Below are 20,911 nucleotides of genomic sequence, written 5' to 3' on the forward strand. Positions count from 1 at the left end.
GGGCGCGCACATCCCCCCACACCCTCCCCCTCCCCCTTCCCCCAGCTTTTCCTTCCTCCGCTTCCATCCTCCTTTTTTTTACCTCTTTGGGATCAAGTGAAGCGCGACCAGGAAAGCTGCGCGTATTTTGAAAAAACCTCTCGCCTGGAAGAAGAAGGGAGGAGGAGGTGGAGGTGGTGGTGGAGGTGGTGGAGGGGGGAGGGTAAAAGTCGCCCTCTTTGGGGTGGCTGTGGGCCCAGCATGGATCACTTAGGGGCGCACCACCTCCACCAGAGCCACGCCGAGCCCATCAGCTTCGGCATCGACCAGATCCTCAACAACCCGGACCAAGGCAGCTGCATGATCTCCAACGCGCGCCTGCAGGACGTGGCGGACTACGGCCTGGGAGGATGCGTGGTGAGCAGCGCGTACAACCCCATGGCCGGCCACTACGGCTCGGCCACCGGCGGCGGAGGCGGCGGCGGAGGAGCAGCAGGAGGAGGGTCGTCCTCCGCCGGAGGTTACAGCAACGGCGGGGCTTGCAGCATGGCTTCTCTGGCGGGGTCTTACAACATGAACCTGGGGGTCGGGACCATGAACGGAAATAACCTCAACGCGGCCGGGGGCGTGATCCGGGTGCCGGCGCACAGACCCCTGACCGGAGGCGTCCACCAGCCTCTCTCCACGGCCGTGCCCACCGTCCCGTCCGTGAACAATCTCACGGGGCTGACTTTCCCCTGGATGGAGAGCAACAGGCGCTACACCAAGGACAGGTTCACAGGTGAGTGGTTCTCTTTCCCTCCTGCTGCACACCTGCACTGGTCTCCCCCGTCGTTCGCTCACTTGCTCACTCGCTCTCCTCTCTCTCCTCTCGCATCCGAAAAACAAAAACAAGCTTACTGGCTCGGAGATGGAGCGTCCCTTCTCTGCCCCTAAGCAACAAACTTACCGGGCAGGCCTTGGGCACGATTTGTAACTGGTTTAATGGCATCGATTGGCGTGATTTATAAATAGCTTTGATGGATTGATCTTAGATTTATGGCCCACTAGAGCGCTCATATATATGCCTGGGATTTGGCGGTAAAAAAAAGAGAGGACTCCGTAGTAGAGAACTTTAACTAGTCACAATGATAGTCACATTGACTATCATTATTAAATTGGCTGTATTTGACAGCACTGTTACCCCGAGGTTCTAATGATGTTGAAATTTCCAGGGAAGAAGTAGGCTTTCATCCTCTCCAGCTATTCAAGTATTTCTCCCAGAAATGGAATTGACATGCTAATAATCCGTAGTTTATCCATACTTTGTTCAATGACATTCATAGGAGCTGAGGTCTCCTTTATTTTTATTTTTAAATTGGTGGAATGATCCAGCACCAGTACTCACGTGAATGAATTTATAAATGATGCATTCCTACTGTAGCTGGATTCCCCCCTCCCCCTCGCATGTCTTTCTATATCTCTTAAAACTGTGACAGATTTATTTATTTGAAAGGCTATAATAAATACTACCACTAATAGCAATAATAACCACCACCACAACAGTAACTTATAATTTGGTCAGGCGAATAGTGTATGTGTGTAAAATATAACATTTTGGCCAAATAATGATGTTTATAAAAAATAATAATAATTCATCTACTGCCGAAAGAACAGCCTATTCCAATGTTCAAGTAACATTTTAATAACCTTCACGACTGTTTTCAATAGATTATACAGCACACGTGCGCGTGCCTTTATAAAATTTATATACAAATACACATACACATATACATGTTCCCCAGCCCTAGACAGACGGCATTACGTGATACTGATCTGTAACATAAATAATGAAAAGGGGCAGGATCCAGATGCGAATGGCAGGGGCGAGAGTGGCCGATCAATAGTCTGGTCTTGGGAACTACGTCTTCCTTTTGCGCCTCCTTTCGGATCCAGTCTTTTCTCGAATCTCTGGCCTGTAAATGGAGAGATCTGCGCTGCTGTTATACATGCACGAAACAGAATATGTGAGCCGATCAAAATGAATATTAGTTCAGAGGCAGATCCGTTCGAAGGAGAACCGCCACATAAACCGGTGGCTTTCGGAACATCTCGGGGATTTCCTGCCCCGCTCCCCTCCCACTGCAAACAATGACGGCCATAATATTTCAGTTTTAATTTAAAGAGTGAAAGCCGAGCTTCATCAATAAAATCCCCATTATCTTTCGCTTGGAGAAGGATAGGATTACCCCAAGGGCTGGCAACTTACCTATCTCCCGGGGGGTTGTAAAGTTCAAACCAATGACTGTTTGGAGAGACCCAAACAAGACAGATGGGCAGATAAACACCCGCGCAGTCGGGGTCTTTCCACCGAATAGAGCGCGCCCACCGCGCTGCGCGCGCCCAGGCCTGCGATCCGCGTTGTGATTGAACCTCGAACCCTCCGCCCCGCTTCGGTTTCAGGAGGGTTTCCGGGATGTTGTTATTCCACAGCAGGGAAAACGCCCCAAGGTGGGGAGAAACCGGGGGTTTCGTTGGAGGAGCGAGGAGAATCCCAGGAGCAAGACCCGTAAGAACTACAGTAGTCTTTTATTACAGATGACCCAATAAAATATAGAAATGTAGATGTTATCTTGTATTCCCTCTGCAGCCTTTATTTTATTTTTTTACATATTGCAGCCATGATTTCCAGGCCTCAATGAGACGGCTGCAGCACGCGTGGCTCTGTGCCGCTTGCTTTTAGAGCACGATTTTTAAAAAGGTTTTTTAAAAAGCGCAGTCTGATTTACTCATTTATTTCAACGAGAGCGCCTTGGGCTCCTAGGTTTGTTCTTCCGACAAGGCTCCTATAGCAAGTTAGAGGCCTACCTCTTCCTCTCTCCCCTTGCCTTCCGCTGAAAGCATTCGGGCAAAATAGGAAAATTGTTGCCGTTAAACCTGAGGGAAACACGTGTGTGTGGATTGGGAACTGTGTGATAAAATATACGGAGCGTTTGGTGGAATTTATTTTCCTCGCTTTGCTGTGGAACGCTTCTTTAATATTCATAAGCAGCGCAATAGCATGCACGTTTACTCGGAAGTAAGGCCCGCTATGTACAGTTTCACTAACTCTTAGGAAAAAAGTGCATAGGATTGCAATCGAATCTAGCCATAAATAAAGATATTTTGAAAGGTCTCTTAAAGTCTTCGGATTTGCCACTAAACTATAAATCAGCGTTCAGATATCCTAGGACAGCGGAGGGGGGGGGGTACAAATACTAAAATAAACTCATTTCAGATTTTCACCTATCGCCTTCCCCTTACTTCCAACTTATTTCCAGTTCTCCCAATTCAAGCTTACGGTATGTATTTCGCTCCATGCTGCCCCTATAAATGCCTGGAGTATTTTTGTTTGTTTGGATATTAAAGGAGAAAAAAGTACATTAGGCCTGAGTAGAGAGGTGTTGGAAGATCGCGCTGTTAAGCGTCCTATTTAAAAGAATAATTCCCAGTCAAACTTGGAACCAGAGGCAACACTCCAAAAGGTCCCCGTCCTCAACCCCCGAGTGACTCTTAAATCCTTTTGTTTTCCGCGTCGGAAAGTTTAATGTAAAAATCTTGCCACAGTGGTTTTTGGAAAATATCTTTCGTAGGAAGACTAATCACAAGGGAGAGGAAAAGTTGAGAAAGCAATATAAATAGTATTTTGGGGGCTTGCTTGTTTTTGCTCTGTTTTGTTACTTACATAGCAGATTGTAGTTGCCATTTGAGAATGATTTCACGCCAGCATCGGAAAGGTCGGAAAACAGGCCACATTGCATCGATTTAAAATCAAAACGACAACCATATGAAAAATCAAAAGAATATCTTTGATTACGCGGCCCATTTCCCATTCCTTCCCCCACAAACACACGCGCGACTCATGCCACCCGCTTTTTACCTAATAGTCTTCGTTCGTATTCTTAATAGTTTTTACGAGCATTCCTTTAAAAGCAACCCGCAGGTTTCGTGTGCGTGTGAATTGTATTTTTAGAATTAAACAAGCAAGTGCTCTCAGTATTTCATGAAACGCTGTATCGATTATATCGAACTGCATCCGCTTGTAACACAGTAACACCCAAAGAGCAACTTAGTTTTTCGGGGGGGGCGGGGGGAAGGGAGAAGTGTAGCCCAACTCTAAGCACGTTCGTTCAACTCTCAGTCCCACGACGGCCGCAGTTCTGTGCGCACTGATTCGGAAGTAAGCGTATTTGCATTGAGTGAGACTTACTTCTTGGTAAGCCTTACAGCGCAATCCCGCGCGTCTTTCTTCGGAAGGGTGTCCCATTGTATTCAATGGCTTTTTCTAGCTTAGGGCTGAGATTTACGGCAGGGATGAGTAACCTCCAAATGTTGTTGGGTCACCACTCCCATCATCCCTGTTCATTGGCCCAGGCCTGATGGAGGCTCCAGGATCCCCAACCTTTACAACTTTACCATCGCTGCTCTGGACCCTTTTCTTCCGAAGTAATTCGACCCAAAGTTTATGACCCACTCCTACATTTTATTTCGAAATAAGCCCCATTGATTTCAGTGGGCCTTGATTCCTGTGTTGAGAGTCACCCGTAGCAACGTTTTCGGCGGGCAAATAAACCAAAGTGGTTGGTAGGGAAATTGCCTGAAAGTCAGAGCTGCTTCAGTCTTTGCAAAATTAAAGCCTTCGGGGGCAGGAGCGGGTGCGGTGAAACATTAATAGGATTTAATTGCTGCAATGATTCGTGACTCCTGCGAGGCCCAGATGAGTTTTGTCTTCCTTTCGCTCGCGGTGTTGCTCTGCGCTGGCCTCCGGGCTAGCGAGGCAGCAAAGCCCAGCCTTAGATGGTAGGATTAGCCAACGTTTTGCACGATTACATATGTATTTTGAAAAAAGTCGCGCCCGAGTCCCTCGATGATCATCCATTTACTGTCATGTTGCCCATTCCGGGGTTGTTGTTGTTTTATTGTTGTTTTGCGGGGGGGGGGCGGAATGCTGAACCCCCAGCAAAGGGAATGCGAATGGTGTTTCACCCTCGGTCACCTCCCCAAAGTCAGCTAGGGACAAACCCTTCTCATCCTTGATTCCCTAACTGGGAAAAGGGACGGAGATGTTTTGTGGATTGTTCCACTGGTCTCAAAGCCTTCGATAAATGTGCCCTGTGGACCATTCAGTCCAGTTTTGTCTTACGTCGAGGGGCGAGGGGGAAAGGGAAACCCCAGTTTCAGTCTTCAAGGGCCTGTCTGCTGGCTTTTAGAATATCCCATCTCTGGAACTCCTTTCCAACTCGTCTCCTGGCCCACCAAGAGCCCGCAGATTAGATCTGAAGTCTTTTCAATATCCAGGGGACTAGTCTCATGGCTAGTTTACTAACTTGATAGATGTCGTTGTAGTGCTCTACATGTGTACGTCTATACCCAGAGGCTCTTGGAGCGATAGAAATAAATAGGATGATGTAACTAAAAAATAAATAAAAAACTGGAGAAGCTCAGGCAAGTCGAGATCTTAGGAGAGAAATTTGGAGAGGTTTCCACTTTCCCCTTCGCAAGGCTAAACGAAGAGAGGGTGGGGATTGTGGGCCATAGCCTGTCTTGAGGGGAGTGGGGGTGTCTGCTTCTGTGGCTGGGATTTCCTCCCGTGCTCTCCTCGGCCCACCTCGGCCCAGCCTCGCTCTCTGACTGTCTGTCTGTCTCTTTCTGTCTCTCCTCTGCCGACGCTTATGGACCCCTCCTGATCATGTCGCCGCTTGCTTCTTTGCCCCCACCCCCCACCCCCGTCCGCCCTGTCTCCCCCTCCAGTGGCCCTCTCACCGTTCACTGTAACACGCCGTATAGGTCACCCCTACCAGAACCGGACGCCCCCCAAGAAGAAGAAGCCCCGCACCTCCTTCACCCGCCTGCAGATCTGCGAGCTGGAGAAGCGCTTCCACCGGCAGAAGTACCTGGCCTCGGCCGAGAGGGCGGCTCTGGCCAAGGCACTGAAAATGACCGACGCGCAAGTCAAGACCTGGTTCCAGAACAGGAGGACAAAGTGGAGGTGAGCGGCCGAGGCCAGGCCTCGTGTGTGTGTGTGTGTGTGTGTGTGTGAGAGAGAGAGAGAGAGAGAGAGAGAGAGAGAGAGATTCTCCTCTTTGCCAAAGGGCCCTGGGATGCGCCTGGGCCTGCCATCTGATCTAAAGATGCTCTCCCCCCCAAAAAAAGGGGGGAAACCCCATTAACTCTGTGGGCTTCACTTTCCAGCCAACTCCTACATTAGGATGCAGAGCCAGGTAATGGTACCTCCGCTCCTGCTCTTTGCTTTCCCCTGGGTTTTTTTTCCCTTTTGTGGGGGGTGGGGGTGGGGGTGGGATGGGCCTCCGGGGTTGCCTGAACCTGCCTCTTTTCCCTGAGGTGTGAGCCAGTTGTGACTCAAGCCATTATTGGCGGATGGGATGGGTGCACGCGCGCGCGGCCGCGCGACAGTGGCGCCATTGTATTGACTCGCAGTGTCTTCCGCGCGCGATGAATGGGAGGCTATTGTTCATGCTCTAAGTGGTTCTCGCAGCCTTGTCTGCACGTGCAGTTTGCTTAATACATGACGACCCTGAAGTTTGAGTTGGTTGGGAGGAGCGGAATACTTTTACCCAGGAAGTCATATCTGCAAGCGGAATCAGTATGAAGGGACCTGTCTTTGACACCTATTGAATTCATGTCTCCCTTATCTATACCAATGTATATGTGCGTTATTTAAACCCTCTGTTATCTCTGCCTGCCGCGTGTTCCTTTCGGTTTTTCGTCGAGCCAGTCGCTTCCACGTTTGACAGCCTCTTGCATTCTTTTCAGTCCCCGTTTCAGACCTCTTCATAAGTCTCGGATGTCCCGAATTTTACACACATCAGACAAAAACGCTTGTCCACACCCCCCCCCCACGTGGATGTTTTATGATGAAGCAGATGCTGGCATCATCTATCTGCCTGCGCTCGCCCCCCTCCCCCAAGTCGTGCGCCTTCTAAATTGTCACGTGCATAGCCTGTCTCACAATTTGCCTTGCTTTCAAAGCGAGAGAATTTGATGGCCTGCCACTGGAAGGGTTAACGGCGTTCCAGCCTATCTATCCATTGACCGCTTTCCGGGGGGAGGGGGGGCTCGGAGGTGTTCTTGCGCTTTGCCTTTTCAAACAAAAGGATCGGCGGGAAAGAGTCTCAGGCCCGTTGCTATAGTTGCAGAAACGAATCAAGAGGCATTGTATTGAGAGGGTCCAAGTGTACATCCGGCCGTCGGAAGTGAGCGAAGGTTCCTGGAGCCCTGGCGAACTTTCCGAAGGAGGCGCTTCGCTAATCTTGGTCATGGCCAGGGCAGCGTGGAGCCGAGGTGAAGGAAGCCCCTGCCCTGCCAGAGATGCTCTTCAGGCTCTGAATGTTCTTCCTCTGTCTTCAGTGACCGTGTAGAAAAGAGGCCTCATCTTGCACGTGCTCTGTTCTTCTCAACAGAGCATTTCATCGGATTCAAAGTCCTGCCCCACCCTAGGAAAGGAAAGGAAAGGCGTCGCCCCTGGGTGTTTTTGTTTTAATTTGCAGGAGATGGTTAATAGTATTATTAGCACTAGTTCTATTGCTACTATTAATAGTGAGAGAGCCGCCTTGGTGTAGTATTGGACGCCTGGGAGACCAGGGTTCAAATTCCTGCTCAGCCACTAAGCTCACTGGGGTGATATTGGGCGCACCGCAGCTGTTCAGCCTAACAGGGTTGTTGTGAGGATAAAATGGGGAGAAAGAGAACCGTGCATGGCTCCTTGGAGGAACGGTGGAGTGTAAATGAAGCAATACATAAATAATGGGTATTTTGGGGAGAGGGAGGAGCGCGCGCGACCAGCATGCCAATCAGAAGTATGATTCTGAATTAGACTGCAGTCCAATCCGCTCACGCTTTTCTGAGAGTCCCATTTAACGGAACAGAATTCACTTCCGGGTAAACGTGCATAGGATGTCACTGTTAGGTTGCAAACCTATCTGGGAGTAAGCACGACTGAACGCGGCAGGACCTATTTCAAAGGAAACCATGGCTAGGACTGCGCTGAGAGCAGCAGGACTAATTCGGAGTAAATGGTTTGCCCAGGTGAGAAGGCATTTACATGAGTTCAAGGGCCTCAAGGGAACCAGCGTTTTTCAGAGTCACTTCCTAGAGAGAAAAAATAGAATCTTATAATAGAATAATAACCCTGGGAAAGACTGGGTTTCCAGTTTTAATATAAGAAACTATACATGGGGCGGGGGAGTCTCCCAAAGACTTTTACAGTGGAGGTTACAAGCACTAAGCGCATGATAAAACGCTAATGCCCTTTTTGAAAATGGACATTATGAAGCCAGCAAGTTTAAACACGTGTTTGTAGAATGCGGAGTTAAAGCCTTTTTGCGGGGTTAGTAAAAAACAAACGGGTGGCGTGCGGGTCACGGCTGTGCCAATAGCTTCTCCACTGTCTTTCCACACCTGCAGCTCAATGGCAGAACATCTGCTTTGCATGCAGAAGGACCCAGGTTTGCTCCCCAGCATCTCCAGGTAGGGCTGGGAGAGAGAACTCTACCAGACAATACTGAGCAAGGTGGACCAAGGGCTCAAGGGAACTAGGGAAGCCGGGAGCCCTCAGGGGTACACTTGCTTCCAGATCACGCGGGGAAGCCTGTGCTGAACCTTGGTCCCTTCATACCTTCTGCCTTTAAGAATATAAGAAGACCTCTACTGGACCAGACCCAAGGCTCATCTAGTCCCAGGGATGCCAACTTTAATAAAATATGGGGTGAGAGTAAGACCCTTCCCACATAATCGTTCACATGTCGTTGTGCAGGCACACCATTTGAATGGCAATGCCCATCAACGTGGTTGTGGGGGGGGGGGAGAGGACGGCCCTCTCAACCTCGGCCCCTAGGTTCTTATGTCTAGTCCAGTGCTGTTAGTATAGTGCCCCCCTCCCGAGGCTCACAAGAAACGAGCAAGCAGAACCTGAGATCAACAGAGAATAGCCCCATGAGCTTACAGAACAAGCTTCTGAAGGCAGGGATGGAAAGAGTTATTTCTACAGGCTTCCTAGTGATCTACAACCTACCGGGTCGCGTGGAATCCTGTGCCCGCAAAGGTTCTCTGCCGCCCTTCCGACGTGCACCTGAGGAAGCCAGGGGGAGCAGCTACCCAGCGCGACTCCGCCCACCGCGCCCGCGTGTTCTCGTGAACTAACAATACTTAAATCGGGTTTGAATCTTAGGAACCCGGCGTTTAAAGCTCAGAAAAGTGGTTTGCGGTTTCTTAGTCTTAAATTCGCCAGACTAGACAGCAAACTTTGCCCTCACTGCGAATGTAAAAGCAGAGTCGTAGCTATGGGGCGGCTAGCCAGCTGTTTTGTTTTGTTTTGTTTTGCCCCCTGGACCCTTCAGAGGGGCGCCACTGAGGCTCCCAGGCCCAGCCTCTGTGTGTGCATGCAAATGCGCATGGATATGTGCCAAACTGGCTCTTTGACCCGAGTGAAATAAAGCCTAGTTTCGCCCCTGGTAAAAACAAGGTAGTCCTTTCCGGAGCAAGTCCCCCTGCCCTGCCCGCTTCGTTTTGCGGTGCTGACATTTCACAGCGCCCAAGAGATTTCGGTCCTAAAACCCACCGACAGAAGATGTATTTGAACGCTTCAAACGGGAGCTCAATGCCTTTCACATGAAACATCACTGGGCAGGATAAGCAGTTTAAACTTTTTTTAAAAAAAGTATTCGGAGCAAGGATAGATTTCATCAAAGTAGATTTGACGTTTTTGCTCAAAATGAGTATATTCTGCGCTAAGTGAGCGGGCGGGGGAGGTTACTGTCGAAATTTTGCAGTTCTGCCAAAGAAACAAAAGTCTTACGTCCTCAAAGTGAACCATTATTGTTAGCCATTAAATGGGATTGAACGAACTATGGTGTAAAAGGACAATAAAGACAAGAATTTGCTTTAAGTTTACGCGATCCCTTCAGTGGATACTAATTCTCCAGAAATATGAATGTTAAGATAAACAACTTTGTTTATCTTATTACTATTTAATTTATTATTAAATTATTACTATTACAAATTATTACTATTTAAATTATTTTTACAACTGAAGCAATTTCAATGGGAGAACAACTCTCCGGTTTAGAATAGAGGCTTTGTCTCTATTATGCTCCCCGATGTTGCAGATGGCCCCTCCCGCTCGGCCAGATCAAAATCCGCTTGAAAACTGCACACCTATCACAGGACAAAGCAGAGAGCTTTTCCTTCCTGTAGACCAGAAATCCTCTTCATCCGTTTTCAACCTTTCCTTCAATTTATAGTTTTAAAAGGCTGGGGGCATAATTTTGCTAAAGTAGAAAGGAGTAAGGTATTTGGGATTCCATTAATCCCCCAATAAACGTCATCTCATAACTGAGTGTTTGTAAGATGAATGTTCCAAATGTTGTCTGTTAAGATATTTTAAAATAGTTATCAGTATGTGTTGAGCTATGTATGTAGGTATGTCAACTTTCTGGGTGACTTGGAGACACACTTATTTCTCCCTGGGTATGATTGTGTCAGATTGCAGCCTCACAATTTTTTCAGAACAACAGAACTGATCCTTGCAGTGGCTTTAGTAGGGTGAAAAACACTTCTTTCATGGTTGATTCTCTCTCTCTCTCTCTCTCTCTCTCTCTCTCTCTCTCTCTCTCTCTCTCCAATTGTAAACTGCCTTGAGAATTGTTGTAGTTCAAATGCATCCATGAAATTAAATCGCTTATTTAGAATTGGGTATAACTAGGGACACAAGAATGGAACTTGATATGTAGTTTTTATTTTATTTTAAAAGCTCAGTCGGATTTATTCACATTGCCTGGACTTTAGGGCTGTATTCATATTAAAATATGGGGTGGCTTTCATCTAAGTTTTACTCAGAATACAGCCGCTGAAATTAATGCATCTAACTTGCTCATTGTCATTCGTTTCAGTGGCTCTACTCTGAGTAAAAGCTACTTGCATACCACCCATGGCCTCATAGAAGACAACTCCTAGGGGCCGAGGGCACTTCGGCCCCCCAATAAAATAGTTGAGGAGCAGGGCCCCCCAAAAGTTGATGTGCATTGCCATTCAAATGGGGTGTGTGCACCTTGTGAGTGATTGTGCAGGATGGGACTTACCTGCCCCCCCCATATTTTATTCAAGTTGGCACTCCTGTATCTCATTAGGCACATCTGCAACAGTAATCCACTTTAGGGCAGACAGGGCAGTGTATGTGGGGTTTGCTGTAGTTGTTATTTCACACTGAAGGCTCCAACTTTATCTATGTATTTCTATTTATTTAAAAATACGCATCCTGCTTGTCTCGAAGACATAAACGGAAGTAGCTGAAAACAAAGCACAAAATACAAAATCAGTTCAAGATTGGTGACATGCATTAAGCTGCGATTCAAGTTGCAAAATCGAGAAAGCGACAGCTCTAAAACCACACTACAAATTGAAAATTGGGGGGGGGGGGGGCGGCCTTGGTAGTTCCATCCGCTTGGAAGTCTGGAGGGTGGTGGGAGAGGGAACTCTCTGTGGCAGGAAGCCCCTAAGCTATGGCGCTCCCTCTCCACGAAGGTGCACATGGCCCCTTCATTCTACAGCTTCCCAAGAATGCTGAAGATGCATATTGTCACATTGGCCTTTGAGGCTTGAAATGCATATTTTTAAGGACCCAGACAATACTTCTGATTGGGAATGGTTTTAACTGGTTTTTATATTGTGCGCTTATATTGTTGTAACCCACTGTGAAACCTTATGGTGAAGGGCGGGTGAGAAATCCTATCAACCCACAAATAAACAAACGGAGCCACAGGATCAGAGCCAGTCAACAGAAAGCGAGGAAGCATCAAATCAAAGAGCCTGCTTTTAACTTGCTGCCCGAAGGGCCGAAGTGCTGGAGCCGGATGGACCTCCCTGGGGAGGGCATTCCATAAAGGTAGTATCACAACTACCTTTGACTTGTGGCGCTGTAATATTTTACCGGGTCAGGCAATTGATTAAGCTATTAGAAGCTTGACAGCGGACTGGGCTATTAATGGATTGACTCCAAGCCAAGGTGCAACCTGATCTTCTGCATCGAAGGCAAGGCCCACTTGGGGTTTACTCGTAAGGAAGCGTGCATAAGTTTCCAGGACGAACCTAGGCAAGTTTACTCTGAAGTGGTAAATCCCACTGAACGGGACTTACCCCCAAATAAAGTGTGTTTAGGTTTTACAGCGTTTAGCTTACTGACAGCGATAAAACTTAGTGTGACTCCTTTAAACAGCCTTAGACTTCTCTGGGACTTAGCTGCCGTGAGTCATGTTTCCTAGATTGGGGTGGGTGGTGGTGGAAGACGGCCTTTGCTGCATTTTCACCGGTCCCAGCGCAGCCTGGGCGGGAATCCTTCCCTCGAGACTTAATCTCGGTGCTAGGAAGGTTTGCTTCTATCTGCATATTTGCAATTAAGGCGCTGGACGTTCTGTGGCGGAGCTGTAACTAAGCTGCTCGCTTTCCGTTTGCAATCTTGAAACAAATTGGGCTGGGACGCGTGGCTCTTGCTTCTTCTTCCATCTCTCCCTCACCCCCCCCCCGGTCTTCCTTCCTTCCTTCCAGAAGCCCGGACAGCGCTTCTCTCTTTCTGACAAATTACTCCTTTTTGCCCGCGCCATGTGATGCTAACTGAGAAAAATGCCCCGCGCTGAAATTAATAATCTGTTTTTCACTAATTATCAAAGCGAGGAAGCAGGGTTGCAATTCTCTCCGAAGTCAAAACAATATTAAATATGCATCAGGAGTGAATTTGTGGTGGGGAAAAAGCGAGTGCATTATTCATGCGGTTCTTTCCTGAAGCGGAGCGAGGCTGTAAAACTCTTTTAGACCTCTCTCCCAGGCGTGGGTGCGAAAGGTGCGCGCGCAGAGAGCCCGATCCTGACCCTTTCCCGCCCCTTTCCGTCATGCGTAAATGTGCCCACCGAAATCAGTGGGGAGTGCCAAGCGCCAAGATTTACTTCTTTGGCTTTTATCTTAGTTGTGCGGGTCTAGAAAGTAAGTTCCCTGACTTTAATTTTTGTTCTAACCGGTGTGTCTTCAAATGAGCTCAGAGCTCCTTCGCTGCTTTGCCTTCGCCAGATGGGCCAGGACAGCAGCACAGCTAAATTAAAAGCAAAACGGTAATTACAAGACAAGCACCCGTTTTTGTTTCGTTTTTTAATTGGGCAGGTCTTCCGCGAAGTGGGTCCCTGAATGTGTTATTAAAGAGGAGCCTGAGATGACTCATGGAAAATTATTCCTCCCTTGCCCGCGCGTTCCTTCAATGGCACGTTTTAAAATCTGATGTCAGGACGCGAGCAGGTGGCAATTAGACGGTGGATAAATAGTTATTTAGAGGCCGAAGTTAAGCAGCGTTCAGGGCCCAGTGCAGTCAGCGAGATGGAGTTGTGCAAGTGCCCTCTCTTCCCATCGAAAACAGACCCTCTTCCCATCGAAATCAGCAGCAGTTAAGCATGCACTCTGCTGTGGTTGGTTTGTGCGCATTGCTATTTACATTTAAGAGCGGTTCTTGAGTGACTCCAGCAAGGGCCTTGGAACTCAGTGGAACTTACTTTCTTTTTTAAAAAAAAAATAATTAACAGATTTTTATTGGGTAACAATAATCCATCTAAAGTCTCTGTTTTCAAGTCTTACAATCTTCCATACAGGTCATTCACTTTCAGAGTGAGACTTATACGGTTATAGGCAGTACGTGGTCGGGAGAAGGAAGGAGAGGGAGGAGGGAGAAGGGATATTTTAGGGTCAGGCTGTATTAAAAATGCTGTATACGTACTAATCATAAATCGTGGCAACTTTCAACTGATCATCATAATCAACAACAACAACAACAATATACTGTACCAAAAGGAGCCTGGGATGCAGGTTACCTCTTTGGGCTCCTCCAGCCTGGAGTATACCTAATATGGATTTGAAGCTGCTTGTATCTCTATGTCCTCATCTAACTGGCAGCTTGCACTCTCCCTATCCCATTAAATTTGGGTTTTGTTCACCAATGGATAATTCAATGAAGGAAGAAAATACATTTCACCCAACTGAACTCACTGAAGCTTCTTATGTGGGTGGGTTGTGGGTTGTTGTTTTTTTACATGTGTGGTAGAGTTTCCCTCCGTGGTGTCTATCACTAACCCACCCCCTTCCATTTTGTTTCCATCAGTCGAAAGAAAGGGATGTAGTTTGCCTTTTTGCACCTGTTGTTGCTGAAGGCATGTTCCTGGTGATTTTGTTTCTGAAACAGTTCTTTTGTGCAGAACTGCTCTTGCAGAAAACATCTGTATTTTTAAAAAAAGGAGGCAGGGAAGGAAAAGGGGGGAAAGGAAGTGGGTCTTTCATGCAAGCAACTCCAAATCCTTGCTTGGCATGGAGCAACACACATATTGTTATTTAAAAAACACACACACCTTTTTTTTTTTTTTTTTTTACAAATCTGGTGTATTAAAACTTGTGTTTCAAAAATAATAATCTTTTTTTATAAAAAAGAAAAGAAAAGAAAAGAGGGAATATGCACAGGTAAACATAGGTTTTCAGATGAGAAGTGGTCGTTTTCTTGTGTTTCTGAGAAGCTAAAATACCTACTGTGATTCATCACTTTCACTTCCCTGCTCTCTGTCTCTCTCACTCTTTTAGTAGTAGTAGCAGCTATCTATAAATATTCTAAGGCTTCCGTTAATCAATGCAGTTAGTAAGTGTTTAATATTATTACCAAAACTGTAATGGACTTTGAACTTGAAGCACTGTAAGGAGCTCAATACTAATAAAGATAATAAAAAAGGAATCTTCTATAGTTTCAATATAAACAGAGTTTTGAAACAATTTATTACCAAGTGAAAGAGAAGAGGAGGGAGTTGATAGATAGTAGACTCAGTCAGGTAACCTCCTACAACTGATTAGATTGGCTTGATAAAAAGATGGGGGAGTCTCTTTGGGTCATGCAAGAGAGTGAATGAGCAATGGGTGTGAGCCTGGCATGTCCTCATTTGCCATCCTGCTGATCTAAAATGTAAAGGAATGTGGTCAAAATGTGTCACACTGAGCCCCAGATTAGTGGGCCCACTTCTGGGGAAAGCTAAGCAAGTCTATGCCTCAGTTTCCCCTCTCACCTTTTGCAAGCCTGGTTTCACAGTGTAGATATTGGGCAGAAACCTTTATGCATAAAAGAGGCCCAAGCCTTTTTACTCGACCAATTTAACTTGGCAAGATCAGGGAGAGATACAGCAAAGCTGGGTCTGTCCTGAACTGTAGGCCTGGGAATTGATTTCAGTGTAGTCTAAGCACATAATATTTAATAGTTTTTAATAGGCTTATTAATCTGGCATCACAACTGATGAAACGGATATCATTTTTAAAAATCCAGAACCCACTTCTTAAAGCAAAATTTAGGCAAAGGATTTGTGATTGCTGTAAAAGGGAGAAGGAAATTGGAAATAATGCCACAGGGAAACATCTGACTCACTCTTTCACCGGAGAGAAGCTCTGTTGAAAGTCTTCAAGAACTTCTAGCTCAGTGGCAAAGTATCTGCTTTGCATGCAGAAGGTCCCAGGATCAAATCCTGGCATCTCCAGGTAGGGCAGGGAGAGATCCCCCTCTGAAAAGCTGGAGAACCACTACCAGTCAGGAGACAAGATTGAGTTCGTTGGACGGACTGGTGGTCTGGCTTGGTGAAAAGGAGCTTCCTATGTTCACCACACCAGCCTTGTTTAGACTCTGTGGAAGAGATGGGAGGTGAGAGATTCTTTATAATCTTTCCCTTCTGTTACCCCCCCCTCAAAAATATAACAACAACAACAACCACTCCCCTTTAATGTTTCCTCTTCTTCTTCCATCTTTTCTTCTTTGCCCCACTTTCTCCTTCCCTCTCTCCTTCTTTGTGTCTCCATCATTCTTTTCCATTGTTGCCTACAACCATGAAGATCAGGCCCACTATCTGTTTGAGCAAGTTCCCATGACGCTCTGAATAGAGATGTGCTGTGCTACTCTTTAGACTCATTATTGTGCCATGAACTTTCACGATACCTCAAGTAACTGATGAAACCAGCAAATGGTTTATGAAACTGTGATTATGCCACAATAGATCTGTTGCACTGTGTTCACTAGGGACCTTAGAAGAACCCTCTTGCCCAGTCAACAGTAATAGTTCAGTACAGGCATATCTTTCACTTTCATCATGCAAAATGATTTAAAGGGGGTGTATAAATACTTTGGGAAACTTTCCAAGTGTTATCCAGGACATTGCCCTAATGACCCGAGCTCATCTACATTCCGTCCAGTCATAAGTGACATCAGTCTCATTCTAAAGCCAGACTAATGTGTGCTAGGCGATACCTCCATTTGCATGGGGCGCTTTCAGACAGAAGCATTATGGGAGCTTTACATTGCAAATGCGTTGTTTAGATTTTCTATGCACACAATTGGCACATGAGAGAACAACTCACTGTTTTTTAGTTTTAGGTTTCTTTATAGGTATTCTGCTCTTTCCTATCCATATTATGGACTCTTAACTTGGTAGTCCTAATCAACTTTCTGGAACTTCTGATTAAATCCCATTGAATTATTATTATTATTATTATTATTATTATTATTATTAAGCTCAGGGTATTAATATGGATTCAACTTTGTATCCTGCCCCCTCCCCATTACTTAAATGGGAGAGGAATATGCACTGGGTGCAAACACTTCATATTCATTCATAGATGCCAACAGGCTATGAGACCTCTTGCCAACTCTCCTCTTCTTCAGAGGATTCTGTCCTGAATCTTCCAACACTCAACTTCTTCGGATGTCCCTGAGTTCTAGTGTTATGGGAGAGGGATAAAAACTTTTCTCTATTCACTGTCTCCTTGTTGTGCATAATTTAAAAAACTTCTATCATGTCACCTGTTACCTTTTCATTAAACTAAAAAGTCCCATATAAAAAGTATAGAAAGGCTCATACTTTAATCCTTGCTGAATCCATAGGCTCAGGGAATTACATTCTAATTACATTCTAACACTTACTGGGTCCAGGAATTTAGAAGTGTTTATCACCCACAAACTCATAACAATAGTTATAGAACTTATTGATGGCATTCTTACTATTTTTAGCAATGTGTTGCTCAGATTTCTTTTTGGCATCCTGTACTGTCCGCTGGCACTTTTGGGGGGTGGGGATGGGGGACAAAGTTCATGTTCCTTTCTGTTATCTTCACCTGGACAAGATTTCATTTTTTTTAAAGGAAGCCTTTATGTGAAGGAGATGCGTACCATCTCCACTGAAGACAAAAAGCCTTTTCTGTTATGACCAAGCTGACAAGAGTAGTTTCCCCAATGTTGATTTACAGAAGCTTGGCAGTTTAAGAAAACGATTGTTGTGCTCATACATATTGCTATGCTATCAGGAAGTCACATTTATCAGATGGTTGCATCAGGGTAGCCATTATTTCCTCCACGTGTACTTCACTGTGATTGCAGGTTTGAGGGCTGGGCTGCAAATGAGGGAGTGTCTTACTACAAAACCTGGGGGACTGATGATTCTCTTCAAGACCTACCAGGGCTTATTTTATTCTACAGAACTGTCACCCCAAATATGCTTTCATGGAGGCCAAAGCTGACATTGAAAAGACTTTTGGGGTTTGAGCGCTGGGGCCGGGGGAAATAACCCTGTTTGCTCTTGAAGAGGATCCTTACTCCCCAGGTACTGTAGTAAGCCACTCTCTCATTTCCAGCACAGCCCTCTAACCTGCAATTGAAGCATTACAGGGAAGTATGCTGTGGCATTGTTGAGTACGATTTTCTCAACCCAATCTGCAATGTGGAGATAAAATCAGCGGATAGCATTGCAAGGTTGTTGCACTCTCTCCTCTGGAGCTCATCTGAACAAGTGTGATGTGGCCTGAAGCAGAAGCAGAGAGAGCCAGTGTGGTATAGTGGTTAGAGCAGAGGTAGGCAATAGGGTGCCCTCCAGTTGTTGTGGAACTACATCTCTCATCATCCCCAGCCAGGATGGCCATGTTAAGGCAATTATGGAGTTTATTTTATTTATTTAGGTCTTAAATTTTTATACTGCCCTTCATCTGGGGCAGGCAGTTTAAAAACACAAAAAATAGCATAACAACAAACAAAAACAACACTCCACTGCCCATTCAGAGTTTAAAAGGCCTAATAATAATAATAATAATAATAATAATAATAATAATAATAATAATAATTTATTACTTATACCCTGCCCACTCTGGGCGGCTCCCAATAGAATATTAAAACCACAATAAATACATCAAACATTAAAAACTTCCCTAAACAGAGCTGCCTTCAGATGTTTTCTAAAAGCCATGTAGCTGTTTATTTCCTTGACATCTGATGGGAGGGCTTTTTTAATTAGCCAAAGGCTTGGGAACTGTAGTCCAACAACATCTGGAGGGCATCATATTGGTTTCCCCACGATGTAAGACTAAGGCCAGGAAGACCTGAGTTCAAATCCTCATTTGACCAGGAAGCTTGCTGGGTGTCGTTGGGCCAGGCACAGACTCTCATCCTCACTCTCACAGGGTTGTTCTGAGGATAAAGTGGGGGCAAGAAGAACCACACATGATCCCTTGAGCAACTTGGGGGGAAAGGCAGGGTGCAAATCTTATAAATAAAGAGTACTGAAAAATGATACGGTCTGCATCTTTCTCCCAGGCGACAAACTGCAGAGGAGCGGGAAGCGGAGAGGCAGCAAGCCAATCGCATCCTCATGCAGCTCCAGCAAGAGGCCTTTCAGAAAACCATCAACCAGCCCCTCCAAGCAGACCCCATCTGTGTTCACAACTCCTCTCTCTTTGCCCTCCAGAACCTCCAGCCATGGTCAGATGACTCCTCGAAGATTACCAGCGTAACTTCTGTAGCCTCGGCCTGTGAGTGAAGCCTTGACTTTGCCTGTGCATGGACTGTGGCGTCCCAAAATGGCTGCCCTTACCCAATGCCATTGGGAGAAGATCTATGACCCAGAAAAGGGAGTGGTGAACCAGCAACCAGATTGTGCCCTATGCAAGCAAATACTCTCTTAGTGGGCAAAATGTTGGCAGTATTTCAATAAAGGGCATCGCTTTTGCTACTTCTTCTTTGAGATTGCAAGGCCCAATTATGAAAATTCATGAAGGGTCATTTAAAGACTTTTCTGGGGAGAAAAGAACCTTACTGTTGTTCTTTTTTAAAAAAATATTTCCAAGAGAAACCACTCATATAATTCAGTTTTACTGGCAATGAAGGATTTGTTCTCCCATTTAAACATTTTAGACTGTTCACTTGTAAGCAAAATAATGACACCAGTTTGAATTGGAAATGTTTTTGAACAGCCTCTGCATCTTCAGCTAGGGTTTTTTGTTTTTGTTTTTTTGCCTCCAAAGACAGTAAGATCCTGCAGATGAACAAGAACCTCCCTCTTTTCTTTTTCTTTTTAATTTTCAGAGATGAATTCTTTGGGCTTCTCTCCTTTTCCTTATTTTCTCCCTGCTGAAGGAATGAAACCGGAATTATTGTTGAATGTAAACATTACATTGCAAACCATTGTGTGAAGGTTGTGATCAGTTTTCCTGGCTACCACAGACTCTGCATTGATCAACTTATAGTTTAATAACTCTGAGGCATCTGTGGCATTTTTGCAGGGCTAATGCAGTTTCACTTGATGGATTATTTTGGTATCGTTTATGATGTTGTTCAATATTTTATTTACTTTTGGGTTGAGAAGTCTGCTTTGCCATGGGTGGAAAAGCCCTCTTTTCCCATTTCCTGACCAGCATTTCACAATTTTCTTTTCATCACGTTGAGGAAAAGCTTGTGATTAATTTAAGCACTTCTTATAGCAAACTCCAAGAATATAGAAAAGATATCTACAGCATATAGTTTTCACTTACTTTAACCTAACCATCACTGCCATTTTAAATCGGATGATACACAGAGCCAGGCAATTTATCAGAAAAGAATATTTTCAGTGAGGTTTTGAAATGCATTCAACAGTTCCCTTTTTATTATTAAGTTATGCACTTATAAGATGGTTTCTTTTTTTGTGTACTCATTTTCTAAAGTGTTTGTGTAATTTATGTGGAAAAAATTGAATAAAAAGGAAAAAAAAAATCAGTTCAGGTTAGTGGAAAGGGCAAAACAAAATGAAACCCTGACAAGCTGCTCTCTCTCTCTCTCTCTCTGGTTTTTGTGCTAATTCTTCTAGTGAGAAATGAGCTCAGAGATTATACAGCAACTGCCTGTGCAAGCTCTGCTTGGAACAAACAGAAAGAGGACTACTGCATGTTCACCAGCATGCAGGGATTATGCATTAATTTTAAGCTCTGATTTCACAGCCTCAGTGTATAGAATCATAGAATTGTAGAGTTGGAAGGTACCCCCCAAGCCCCCGCAATGCAGGAGTGTGCAGTTGTGTACCTCTTGACAACCTTAAGTTTGTGCTTAATTTCAAGCAATGCTGAGCATGAATGAATGAATGAAAACAAACATGTAGACTTTCAAATGGGATATAATGAAAGTAAAGCAGATAGGGCAATATGTGGAACTCCAAGGTGGTTGTTTTTTTAAAACACACACACCAGATGACTCTTTGAAATGAGAGTCAATCAGGTTTGCAATGCAAATGTAATAATACACAATACTGATCAGAATGCTCTTCCCATTACAAATGTTTTGCCTTCACTTTCCCAACACACGAAATGAGAAGACACCTGCTTAAACAACTTGAGAAGCTCAAGAGGCAACTCAAGTCTCACATGTGAGGACAAAGGGTTGCATTCAGTGGAGGCTTTTTGTCTTGAGGAAACTTTGGTCTTCTAGCTGCTGCAGAACTACAACTCCCATCAGCCCTACCAAACATGGTTAGTGGGCAGGGATGCAACAGTAGTTCAGCAACATCTGGAGGGCCAAAGGTTCCCCAAGCCTGCCTTAGCAGCAGTGATGGAC

The 20,911-nt window shown here is 45.4% G+C and overlaps 1 protein-coding gene across 3 annotated transcripts; it reads left to right on the forward strand.

The window, feature by feature from the left end:
• Positions 1–240: 240 nt before the first annotated feature.
• On the forward strand, positions 241–20,031 carry TLX1 (T cell leukemia homeobox 1; the record flags this gene model as incomplete). Of its 3 annotated transcripts, none has more annotated exons than XM_079975810.1 (3): positions 241–760; positions 5,749–5,986; positions 18,644–20,031. In XM_079975810.1, 3 exons carry the CDS (start codon positions 241–243, stop codon positions 18,864–18,866), a joined length of 981 nt encoding a protein of 326 aa, XP_079831936.1. In that variant the 3' UTR covers positions 18,867–20,031. The 3 variants fall into 3 exon arrangements, with proteins under 3 accessions (XP_079831936.1, XP_079831938.1, XP_079831937.1); XM_079975812.1 differs by having other exon boundaries at positions 18,795–20,031; XM_079975811.1 differs by having other exon boundaries at positions 5,785–5,986.
• Positions 20,032–20,911: the final 880 nt, after the last annotated feature.

The sequence above is a fragment of the Podarcis cretensis genome (assembly GCF_951804945.1).
Source record: "Podarcis cretensis genome assembly, chromosome: 5".
In the NCBI taxonomy this organism is placed as follows: Eukaryota; Metazoa; Chordata; class Lepidosauria; order Squamata; family Lacertidae; genus Podarcis; species Podarcis cretensis.